The sequence below is a fragment of the Hemiscyllium ocellatum genome, chromosome 3 (assembly GCF_020745735.1).
Source record: "Hemiscyllium ocellatum isolate sHemOce1 chromosome 3, sHemOce1.pat.X.cur, whole genome shotgun sequence".
In the NCBI taxonomy this organism is placed as follows: domain Eukaryota; kingdom Metazoa; phylum Chordata; class Chondrichthyes; order Orectolobiformes; family Hemiscylliidae; genus Hemiscyllium; species Hemiscyllium ocellatum.
In genome coordinates, this window is record NC_083403.1 from 32,388,155 (window position 1) to 32,401,436 (window position 13,282).

The 13,282-nt window shown below is 39.5% G+C and overlaps 1 protein-coding gene across 2 annotated transcripts in view; it reads left to right on the forward strand.

The window, feature by feature from the left end:
* The window catches only part of pdss2 (prenyl (decaprenyl) diphosphate synthase, subunit 2), a 182,068-nt gene that overhangs the window by 137,903 nt on the left and 30,883 nt on the right, over positions 1-13,282 (forward strand). For both annotated transcript variants that reach the window (XR_009647406.1, XM_060856518.1), the window contains exons 6-7: positions 703-873; positions 11,685-11,816. Coding sequence is in view for 1 of the 2 variants with exons in the window: in XM_060856518.1 (XP_060712501.1) it covers positions 703-873; positions 11,685-11,816 (303 nt within the window). In the remaining variant the exon portion in view is untranslated. The remainder of the gene's footprint in view (positions 1-702; positions 874-11,684; positions 11,817-13,282) is intronic.

The window sequence follows — 13,282 nt, forward strand, 5'->3', positions numbered from 1 at the left end:
TTAATTTTGTTTTTCTTTCCACAGATAATGCCCAAACAGCAGTTTTACAGTTTGACAGTATGCTACTTTCACCTGGTCTATCATGTAGGCCTCCTTGCATTTACTCTGCCATTCCATTATGCAGACCAACAAAGCAAAACAGTGTTAGGAAATTAGTATTTTCTTCGATTTCTTGCTATTCAAATCAACTAGGTTTGTTTTTAAAATGAGACTACCAGAACATGCTGCTTATTTGGTGAGATATTTTCAGTATTGAGAGAAATGGAATTGTTTGGATGGCCATACTAAAGTAACTTCATTTTGTTTCTCACCACCTAGAGATCTCATTGTAGGCAGCTATTAATTGTTCAATTACCAGCACTTGCAGTTTTTTAAGCATCAAGTAAATGAACCATTTGATAAAAGCACGAGAATCGAGGGACTAGTGATTATCTCATAAATGATACATGATTCAGTTTGACGTTAATAACTGAAGTTTCTAACATATGAATGATGAAACCACATTGGTTTCTCTTTGCAATTGGGATAATTCAAACATGAGACTATCTGTCAACATTTGTTTTGAAATTTGGACTGATTATGTTCTCTTTCATCCCCAGGTTTGCTTAGTTCTGCTTCTGCTTTTATTACTGGTACGTCATTTGCAATTGGTTATTATTTCTCATGATCCCATGGAAATGATAATTATGTTTTTGCTCTTAGGAGAAAATTACTGAAGACATCCTGATGACTAACTGGGAGAGGCGGATATTTTTATCCCATGGTGCTTTGCTGGCGAAGTGTTGTCAAGGTGCAATGCAACTAGCAAATCATGATGCTGAGGTTCAAGAAATGGCATTTCAGTATGGAAGACACATGTCTTTAGCTCACAAAGTAAGCAACCTTACACAATTGGGTGAAGATAGATGAACTGCTACAATCATGAATATTTATATAAGGATGGAAATTTGCCAGAGTAGTCATTTTTGGATAGAACTGACTATTAATAAGTTCACCTAAATGCTTGTCCCTGTGGTGGACGTTTGCAAGTCTGAATGTTCTTTTCAATACAGCATTTATAAATTCTAATAATAATGTCATCAAGCTGAAGCAGAACAACCCTATCAATCATCACAGATGTTGAAATTTTCTCCAATGTTCAGCAACTCTCCCAAACAGAAACTGAGACAACCAGAGGAAATTGTAATTAAAAGATTAGTTACAGGACAGATTGACACTAAAACCACAGTTGGGCAAAATCTTCCTCTAAGTGTATCTGTGACCACAGTTAATTATTATTTATGCTATTAATATTCCCATGCTCTCACTCCAGTATATTCACCTTACTGTCAGGGATACAAGGGAAAATGATTGGACTAAGTCATTGTGCTTTCTGTGTAAGAATTATCATCCCATCATTAGGACAATTCCTTTTGTGTTTAAGAAAAAGTTCCAACAGTAACCAATGAACATCATATTGACCATAACTCACTTAATAAATGTCTAACTTTTGGAGCCTTCCAATTCTCGTAATCTTGATCAGATGGGCCAAAGGGCTGAGAAGTGGCAGATGGTGTTTAATTTAGATAAATGCGAGATGTTGCATTTTGGGAAAGCAAATTTTAGCGGGACTTATACACTTAATGGTAAGGTCCAAGGGAGTGTTGCTGAACAAAGAGATCTTGGAGTGCAGGTTCATAGCTCTTTGAAAGTGGAGCCGCAGGTAGATAGGATACAGAAGATTGCATTTGGTATGCTTTCCTTTATTGGTCAGAGTATTGAATACAGGAGTTTGGGAGGTCATGTTGCGGCTGTACAGGACATTGGTTAGGCCACTGTTGGAATATTGCATGCAATTCTGATCTCCTTCCTGTTGGAAAGATATTGTGAAACTTGAAAGGATTCAGAAAAGATTTACAAGGATGTTGCCAGGGTTGGAGGATTTGAGCTATAGGGAGAGGCTGAACAGGCTGGGGCTGTTTTTCCTGGAGCGTCGGCGGCTGAGGGGTGACCTTATAGAGGTTTATAAAATCATGAGGGGCATGGATATGATAAATATACAAAGTCTTTTTCCCTGGGGTTGGGGGGTCCAGAACTAGAGGGCATAGGTTTAGGGTGAGAGGGGAACTATATAAAAAAGACCAAAGGAGCCACTTTTTCATGCACAGGGCGGTGCGTGTATGGGATGAGCTGCCAGAGGAAGTGGTGGAGGCTGGTACAATTGCAATATTTAAAAGGAATCTGGATGGGTATATGAATAGGAATGGTTTGGAGGGATCTGGGCTGGGTGCTGGTAGGTGGGACTAGATTGGGTTGGGATATTTGGTTGGCATGGACAAGTTGGACCGAAGGGTCCGTGCTGTGCATCTCTATGACTCTTTGATGTTGGTGCTAGGTTGACAGAGGAAGTTGTTCTTGAGCAGGTTCTGGGGAGGCAGTGCCGTAATAATCTACAGCCCTAAGCAAATGTCCTGGGACAAGGGTTCAAATCTCACCATGGAAGATAGTGAATTTGGAATTCAGTAAAAAATCTAAAATAGCGACCTTGGAGCCATTGTCAGTTATTGGAACAAAACACCTGGTTCACGATTATCATAGATTGTGCAATACAGAAAAGACCCTTCACCTCATCAGGTCTGCCATCCTTTAGAGAAGGAAATCTTAATTCGCCTACATCTCACTCCAGACAGTTGACTCTTAACTGTGCTCTATGCTCAGTTTTATCACACTGCTATAAAATCTACACAAAGGAATGGAAATGGATGGACCACCCAACATCAACCTCGGCAGCAGAACAGTAGCAAGTTCAGCCCTGTCAATAAAGATTACTAAAATCTGAAGGCTTGTGAGACCTGCCCTATAGACTAGCCAAACAACAGCCTTGCACTGATTCCATGACTGTGGCTATGTCCCAAACATCGCTGTCACCATCCCTGGGTAATTCTTGTCCCACTGGCAAACCAGACCCACCAAACGTGGTGGCACTGTCAGGAAAGGAAACCACCTGCTAATTACCATGTACTGCCTACCGACATCCTCTTCTGCAGATGCATCAGTGCTTCCTCCATGTTGAACAGCAGTTGGAGGAAGCACTGAGTGTCGCAAGGATGTAGAATGTACTCTGGGTGGGTTATTCTGATGTCCATCACCAAAAGTGCCTCGGCAGCACCCTACTGACTGAACCAGTCAAGACTTGAAAGAAATAGCTGCTTGGCTAGATCCATGCCAGGTGTTGAGAGAACTGACAAGAGGGAAAACCTAGGTGATTTCCTCCTTCTCATTGGTCTGCCTGTCACAGATGCATCTGTGAATGACTGCATTAGTAGGAGTGACCAACGTACAGGCACTGTAGGCACAAAGTTGTACCTTCATGTGGACAATATCCTCCATCATGTCAAATGGCACTACCATTGTACCAAACAAGACAGACTTAGTAAAAATCCATCAATTTAAAACTGAGTATCTGTGAAGTGATGTGGGGCATTGGCAAAGCTGTGTAACCTAATAGTCCACCATGTACCCCACATTACCATTACCGTCAACCCTGGCTGAATGATGATTGCAGGAGAGCATGCAAGGCGCAGCATCATAAATCACTAAAAGTGAGGCCTCCACCTGGAGAAGCTGTTGGAGTTATATCTCAATCATAGAGGAAAGTGATTGTTGGAAGTCAATCATCTCAGTCAGTAGACATCACTTTGTGAGCTCCTCAGATTCGTGTCGTAGGCCCAAACATCTTCCAAGCACTGGTCGAAGAGTTTTGGCCCAAAACATTGACTTTCCTGCTCGTTGGATGCTATCTGACCTGCTGTGCTCTTCCAGCTTTGCATCCATTGACTCTGACTGCCAGCATCTGCAGTCCTTACTGTCACCATCTTTCACTACCTTCAGCATTCACTTATGTCAACACTGGCAGCTGTGTTTACCATCTCCAAAAAGCATTGCAGTAACTCACTCTGGGTTCTTTGACACCAAATTCCAAACCCATGACCTCTACCATCTAGAAGGACAGGATACTTAGAACACCATCACTTGGAACTATATAGCCCACGTCACTGGGTCAAAATCCTGGACTACTTTTGGATATCCTTACACCCCAAGGACTGCAATAGTTTAAGAAGGTAGCTCAGCACCACCTTTTCCAGTGCAATTAGAGAATGGCAGTAAATGCTGGCCTAATCAGCTACACCCACCTTAGATGAGTGAATAGGGAAGATAAAAATAAATTTTTCCTTTTCCCTTCCTCAGGAGATTTGGCAGATAGTGGGTGAACTTTGTCTCTAAGAGTACCAAAAGTAGTTAATTCTCTGCTTCAGTTTTAGGTCTCTTAGCTGAGAGCCCAGTAAGTATAACTAATGAAATTATTCTTAAAAGCAGAACTCTCGTCAAGACACGGTAGATTGTGCTCAAAAATTTGGTTGCTTTCCTGATTTTTGAGGATAGATCCTTTCATATTCTCTAAGTATTGCTACAGTAACCTGAGAGTTCAGTGACAGATTCAGATTTACAGTGGTTCAGCATTAGCATTGTTTTGTCAATCTGTTGCACCATCTCAAATGCAGTATAATTTTGCTGTAATTTAAGATGGCTGACTTGCCAGTTGCTTTTTAGTATCAGTGTGTTACTATAAGCAGCCTTTGAAGGAGTTGTGCCAGAATTGAACAGCAACCAGACAATTTCTCGTATTACTTGACTTTGTTTATTCAAAGTGAAACTTAATGGGATGAAATACTGGCTAATCTTTTAATGATGCAAATAAATATGGTAATTTCTAACTAGTTACTTTCTTACACATGAGTCTTTGTTGTAAAGTGTCAGAATAATTGCTTATCCCTTAGCATAATTTATTCAGGCATCAAGAATAAGATGTTCCTCCACTTATTTATTTGTTGGGTTTGTTAGCTTACTTATGTTTCAGCTCCTATTTGTTATGAAACAAGAAATTAAAACTTAGAATTGAAGCCATCCACTCCTCTGTTAATCATAGAATCCCTTGTTCTGTTAAGGATGCATGCTAAATGGTCAAGACTCTTCTTAAGGCCAAGTGAGTTCATGCACTCTGTATTTGCATAACATCTTTCTGTAAGGTATTATTCTACTTCAGACGTACCACATCTACTGTGTTCTACTTTGCCAATTAGTGGTATTTGCTTGGAAGAACTGAATTCTACTTATAACATTAATGGCTATCTCCCAAAAAGAGTTTTCTGACATGTTTTACACTTTCTTGACTTCAAGGACAGCTTTCTATTTAAGCTGCATAGCAGTTGTCACAATATGTCACAACTTTTTTTAACCACACAATCATGCTAAATTGTGCTTGGTACCAGGAATAATAATAGATATAAACTTGTTTTGTGCTGTATGCAATGCACTTTAGCAGAAAAAACAGTTTTAGATACTTTGAATAAACTATAACAAATTCTCTCCTGTGTTATGAGAACATTGTATGAATTTATTAGGTACAATATTATAAGTTATACTTACTCTAATTCCCTTGGTGTAAATAAATACATAGTTAACATCTGGCTGCCTGAATGGCATTTCCTTATTTTGTTAGGTTTCAGAGAGAGTAGTCATGAGGATTGCCAACAAGCCTCAATTGAGCTCTTAACTTGGTAATGTTTAGCAAACAGTTTTACTTTTTGTGCTTGATTTGACTGCACACAAAAATGTTTTACTACCTGTCTTCGATTATGTTGGGGACCACACAGACTTATTCATAAAATATTGATAATTGAATAAATAACAATCACTTCCCAAGGATTAGCACCTTTGCTTTCACATGATTCTTGATCGGTTAACAAGTAAAAGAACAGGAATTGAGAAAAGCGTTATAATTCCACCTTTTTTAAAACCATCTATAGTAAGAATTTATAAAATTTCCAAATGATTACAGCACAGAAAGAAGCCGTTTGGTTTATTGTCTCCATGCCAGTCCTCTGGAAGAATGACACACCTAATTCTACTCCCATGCTTTTTTCCATCAGCCCTGCAGATCATCATTCTCTTTGCTTTAAAAAGCTTCAATTTAATCTGTCTTCGTCTCTCACTGGCAGAACATTGAAATACTAACTACTCACTGGGTGAAAAACTTTTTCCTCATGTCACCATTATTTCATTTGTCAAATACCTTAAATTGCTTTCCTCTGGTTCTCAACCCTTTTCCCAACAGGGACAGTTTCTCCTTATAAGAGAGCACCTTCTTCAGACCCTGCCTGATTTTGAACTTCCCGATCAGATATCTGAATATCCTCTTCTCTAGAGAGAACAACTCCAATTTCTCCAGATTGTTCATTGAACTGAAGTTCTTCATTTCTTGAGCCATTCTTTTCTGCATTCTCTCTAATGCTTTTGCATCCATGCATGGTATCCAAGATTAGGTACAGTGCATCAGCTGATGCTGATCCAGGACTTTATGCAGATGCGTCATGATTTCCTTTCAAGCTATTTATAAATGTTAACATCTTGTCTCCTTTATGAGCCACTTTCTCAACTTGCCCCTCCACTTTAGTGACTTGTGCACATAAGTACCGAAGTGTGACTCCCTTTAGAATTCTGCTCCTTATTTGATCTTGCCTCTGTTCATTTTCCTTACAAAATGAATCACTTCACCCTTCTCCACATTAGATTTTATTGGGCACTTGTCTGCCGATTCCACCAGCCTGAGTAGGCTTACTCTTGAACTTTGTCACTATCCTCCACAGTTCTCAATGCTTCGAAGTTCTCTGTAATCTGCAAATATTGAAATTGCGCCAGGTGCAGCAAACTCTAGCTAACTGATCTGCTTCAAAAAAGCAGAAAAAAAACTAACATGTCTCTGGAAACCTCCTATATATCTCCCCACAATCTGTATTTTAATAATCCCTATGTTTCCATTGTCTCTTTCATTCCATGGGCTTCAACTTTGCCTACAAGCCGATTCTGTGGCGCTTTATCAGATACCTTTTAGAAGTCTATGTGCACCACATCAACTACGTAACGCTCATCAATACTCTTGTTGCTTCATCAAAGAACTCAAAAATATCATTTAAACTTGATTTGCCCTTAACAAGTGTTTCTTCATAATTCCACATTTTCCAAATGTTTGTTAGTTTTCTACTGAATTATCGTTTTGAAAAGCATCCCAACTCCTGATAAGCCTGGGCTTCTACTTGAATCATCTTATTTTATCCTTAAACTTCAAAAATTCTTTGTTTCCTTTACCTGCTTCTCTTCTGATAACTAAACATGTTGAGAGTGTGTACATTTTATAGAAACATCCACTCCTTCAAAGTAAGCCTTTTCACCGAAACAAATTGGTTGATAGCTTTATTTGAGCAATCTAACACCGTGTCACTTCAGTGCAAAAAAATTGAATCACTTGCAATTTTGATTTAAGTGCAGACTCTGTTACACAGCAAGAAAGAGCCTATTCATTCCTGTAAGGAATACAGAAATGTTTTTCTGTCTACTAATGGGAGCAGAATTTACTATTCCATGTTGCGTTATGTTCATTATTGTAGTCTGTTGGCTGGCTGTTATTTCAAACTCTTAAGAAAAAAATGAATGATAATTTAGAACAAACACTGTTGAAGTGCATCAGGTGTTCCCTATTGAGTTTGCTGACAATGTGGATGTTAACCTAATATTTCTAATCAATGGATAGTTTTCACAGATAGTTTAGCTTCTTAGCTCTGATATGTCTTTAACAGGAAGGTAGGTTGTGTTATAAAACTACATCAGTTTAATATAAAATGTTGACAACTATCAGTCAAACAGTCTAGAATTCTGATGGTGCAGTTAATAAATAATGATGTGTTAAACTGTCCCAATTTGCAATGCAAATCAGGTAATTGCACCACTAATCTCATAAAATTGTACAAGTAAGTTTCTACAGAAATTAATGGTGGGAAATATTCATTTTATAATTTGGACATTTGAGTCAGCGATAATTCGTAAGCACTGAAATTAACTTTAAAGTATTCCAAACTAATCAAACTAGAATAGGCTATAAATTGGACATTGCAGATACAGGTGTCAAAAATGCCTGCTGAGTGTAGGGAGGCACTTTGTCATTGTTGTGGTCACTGAATGTTGTCAGGCCTGAACTGCATGCTTGTTCTGCAGGCAGCCATGGAGAACGGTGAGAGAAAAATTGAGGAAATCAGTCCTTGAAACGTTACAAGTAGTTGCAGAAAAGGAGATGAGTGAAAAATTAAAGGAATTTTAGTTCTATGTAATGTTATCAACATGATAGTTCCTGCATGATCTGGGATTGAACCTTTACAGAGGCAAGGCTGATGAGAGTTGCAGGCTTTCATTAGAGGAGCAGCAAGTGCAGTATAGATCAAATCTGTGAGGTACTCCTCCTTCAACTGGAAATGTTACTGTCCCATGTTGGGCATTCATTAATCTCCGGTTCCCTCGCTGTCCATCTTGCTGCTCCTCCAGAAACAGAGTCTACAATGAGAGGAGCAGCAAGAGTGGGAAGGAGGGAACCCGACTGGTTGGAGAAGCCATAGTTGCAGCAAATATAGAGACAGAGAGAGAATGGAGAGGAGCAAGCCAAGGTGGCAGCAGATCCAGTGCAAGTAATGTGGTTAAGGCTGTACCTGTCTGAGAGAGAGAGAGAAAAGAAGGAAATGTGGGAGGGATGGAGAGAGCAAGAGACAATAAGGTAAGAGAAGGCCAAGGAGACCTCTCGGGGTGAGCGTGTGAGAGAAAATGTGGACACCAGGCATCATCACTTACTTTCACATAAATAAATGAAATAAGCTGTATTCATTTCCCCATTTTTATTTTTCCATCTAAGCTCCTTTCATCATCTAGCTTTCAAGTGTACAATAGCAATTAGCCAAAGAAACAAAGTTAAATTCTTTCCTCTATATTTGTTCAATAATGTTTTGGGGTGGACAGATTTTTGTTTTCATTCATTCATGGGATATGGGTGTCACTGGGCCCCCTAATTGCCCAGAGGGCAGTTAAGAGTCAACCACATTTCTGTGAATCACAGCTGCATGTAGTGTTGATCCAGGTGAGGATTGCAGATTTTTTTCCCTTCAGGTCCTGAATAACCCAGATGGGTTTTTGCAATAATTGGCGATGGTCATGGGCCAGCTTTTACGGAATTCAAATTTCGCCATCTGCCATAGCGGGATTCAAAGCCATGTCCCCAAAACATTGGCCTGGGGTTCTCAATTGCTAATCCAGTGACATTGCCACTATGCCACTGTGTCCCTGATAGTTTATAGAAGGGTGATGGGGTGAAATGTATTATGGGAAAAGGGGAATTTTATTTCTCTGAATGTTTTTGTTAGATTAGTTTTAATTCATTTATTCAACTGATGTGGCTGTTGCTGGCTAGGCCAACATGTGTTGTCCTTGAGAAGGTAATAGTGAGCTATGCGCTTAAATTAGCTGTCCATAGGGAGCAGGAACACCACAGTGTTTTTAGGAAGAGAGTTCCAGAAGTTTGGCCCAATTACAGTGAAGCTACAACAGTATAGTTCCATAGAAATGAGGACTGTGTTTATCTTGGAGTGAAATTTATGTTTCTGCTGTACAAATATGGGCCTGTATACAAGTTTTCTTTGGCTGTCATTGTACTGTTTTCTCTTTTTTTTAACAAGAGTTTTGATGTGTGGTAAAAGTTAGGAGTTTAGTTAATCCAAAACTTGCAGGCTTTGAGTTTGGTTAAAATCAACCACTGGAGGAAGAAGGACTGTGAATGAAGGAATACTGCTTTACTAGACAAGACTCCCATTTTCTTCAGTGTTTACTGTGGAGAAGGACATGGAAGGTATAGAATGTAGGGAAATAGATGGTGAGATCTTGAAAAATGTCCATATTACAGAGGAGGAAGTGCTGGATGTCTTGAAACACATTACAGTGGATAAATCCCCAGGACCTGATCAGATGTACCCTATAACTCTGTGGGAAGTGATTGCCGGGCCTCCTGCTGAGATATTTCTATCATCGATAGTCACAGTGAGGTGCCGGAAGACAGGAGGTTGGCTAATGTGGTGCCACTATTTACGAAAGCTGGTAAAGACAAGCTAGTGAACTTGTAGACCAGTGCGCCTGGCGTCGGTGGTGGGCAAGTTGTTGGAGAGAATCTTAAGGGACAGGGTGTACATTTATTTGGCTTTGTGCATGGAAAATCATGTCTCATGAACTTGATTGAGTTTTTTGAAAAAGTAACAAAGAGCATTGATGAGGGCAGAGCAGTAGGTGTGATCTGTATGGACTTCAGTAAGGCATTTGACAAGGTTCCCCATGGGAGACAGATTAGCAAGGTTAGTTCTCACAGAATACAGGGAGAACTCTCCATTTGGATACAGAACTGGCTCAAAGGTAGAAGACAGAGGGTGGTGGTGGGGCATTGTTTTTCAGACTGGAGGCCTGTGACCAGTGGAGTGCCCCGAGGATCAGTGCTGGGTCCATCATTTATATAAATGATTTGGATGTGAGCATTAGAGGTACAATTAGTAAGTTTGCAGATGATAAAAAAAATTGAAGATGCAATGGACAGCAAAGAAGGTTACCTCCAATTACAGTGGGATGTTGATCAGATGGACCAATTGGTTGAGAAGTGGCAGGTGGAGTTTAATCTAAATAAATGCGAGATGCTGCATTTTGGGATAGCAAATCTTAGCAGGACTTATATACTTAATGGTAAGGTCCTAGGGAGTGTTGTTGAACAAAGAGACCTTGGAGTGCACATTCATAGCTCCTTGAAAGTAGAGTCACAGGTAGATAGGATAGTGAAGAAGGCGGTTGATATGCTTTCCCTTATTGGTCAGAGTATTGAGTACAGGAGTTGGGTGGTCATGTTGCGGCTATACAGAACGTTGGTTAGGCCAGTGTTGGAATATTGTGTGCAAATTTGATCTCCTTCCTATGGGAAGGATGTTGTGAAATTTGAAAGCGTTCAGAAAAGATTTACAAGGATGTTGCCAGGGTTAGAGGATTTAAGCTATAGGGAGAGGCTGAACAGTTTTCCCTGGAGCGTCAGAGGCTTATAGAGATTTACAAAATCATGAGCGTCGTGGATAGGATAATAGTCTCTTCCCTGGGATGGGGGAGTCCAGAACTAGAGTGGATAGATTTAGGGTGAGAGGGGAAAGATATAAAAGAGACCTAAGGGGCAACGTTTTCACTCAGACCTTGGTACTTGTATGGAATGAGCTGCCAAAAGAAGTGATGGAAGCTAGTACAATTGCAACATTTAAAAGACATCTGGATAGGTATTTGAATAGGAAAGTTTTGGAGGGATATGCACCAGGTGCTGGCAAATGGAACTAGATTAGAGTGGGATATCTGGTTGGCATGGACGAATTGGACCAAAGGATCTGTTTCTGTGCTGTACATCCTGATGACTCTATATCCTTTGATGGAGATGCAGAAGGAGTATACAAACTCTTGCTTCAAGAGCAGTTTCTAACTTTAACCTTTAGACCTAAGACGACCCTGGAAACCAAAAATCATTCCCCACAAATGGTGTCCACCAATTTTCACTGACACAGTTATCCTTGTTCACAATTATGACATTCTGTTTGGTGCAGCCCTTCGAGCATCTGTTTCACTAAATCGTGGTTTTGAGCTGCTGACTGAAGTTTTGTTTTTTATTTCGCTTGATTCTTGATTGATTTTGTTTTTAAAAATCTGTCATATTAACCCTTCTAAATCCTCACAATTTGCATTTTATTGTTGTGACTTTGTAGCTGAACTCTGACCTTCAGCCATTTGTTGCGGAAACCTCTTGTGACACGATGCCTTTCTGTCTGAACTCTGCTCCAGTCATCTTACATCAGGAGGCTTCAGGTCGAGATACTTGGATTAATCAACTTAAAAAGGTATGGTTCATGAGGCATTTGCAGGTTATATTATCAAACTATAAAATGAAAGTTAGGAACACAGGTCTAATTAGAAAGTGGCAACAGTCCTTGCTGGAAATCAGGTCTGAAAATCCTATTTCAAACTCCTGAGGCTTGAAGTTCTGGTTAGGAATTTAGCTGACTCTTAATGTTTACAGAATCTTTTTGTTGATATTTTATATTATTTTTATTCAGTATATTGCGACAGGAATGTATGTCCTTATCCTGCAGATTTAAAGCACAATACTAGAGAACATTGAACAATGAGAATCTTTCAAACATTAGATTTGTTCAGAGTAACCCACTCTCCATCATTCAATTTTCTCTGCTCCATAAGGGGCTGACTCTTAACATGGGCGACAGGTGGCTTTGCTGGAATGACCACACGTCACTTGAGAACCCAGAGAGTAAGTGGTAAACAGACTGTTTAACTGCAAGGAATCTCACAGTGGAGTTCCTGAACAAACACTTTAAAAGTCATTATATAGCAATCAGGAACAGGGAATCTGGCTTTATATTAGCTCAGCAACATCACACCAATTGGTAATATGTGCAATCTTTGGAGAAATCCTTGGAGTCAGTGTTGTGTCTGTGTCTGCACAAAATTGTGCAAGGATGGTTGTAGCTAAGTCATTCCCGAGAGGGCATAGGTTTAAAGAAACTGGAAAATAGGATGAAGATGAGGAATGACTTTGCACAGTGTGTTATGATTAGGAATGTGCTGCTTTAACATGCTACTGAAGTAGATTCAATATCTGTCAGTAACTACTTAAGTAAGTTCATGAATGAAAAAAATTACAGGGCAATGAGAAAAGAGCAGAGCAGGAGTGATTGAATAGATCTTTCAAGGAGCCTGCACAAATGCGATGGCTGAATGGCCTCCTGTGCTGTGCGATTCTAAGATTAAACCTGATTGTGTCCCGGCTGACAATATGTATTATCCACACCCTGACTCTCATACATTTTCAATGATTATTAATGTAACTTGCTTAACATTCTTGTTATTTCTCTGTAGCAATATTAAATGATCCATTCAAAATTTTATTAAGCAAGGCTTGCTACATTAAGAACAAATAATTGAAGAGTACTCCCTGAACCAAATTTCCACGTTGTCCCATTACTGAAGCCAAAAGGAACTTGGATCTTTTTTTTCTGTGGTTTTCACTTGCATTTCAAACCTGATATTTGAAAAAAAACTCTCTCAAAATGGAAGCAAAATGTAGACAAGGTGTCTACATTTGAATCCCATTGAAGGAGATGAAGTTTGTTGACGTTAATATATTGATTTGAACAGCATTCAGGAAAAGGACTACTTACTGTCACTCAGAAAATCAATTAAGTTAGGGCCACTTTGCTCCAGGTGTGAATGGAGTGCAGTTAATGTGTACTTACTGTTGAAATGTTGTCACAGTTGCCCAGGCATTAGCTACATTCATTTAAATTAC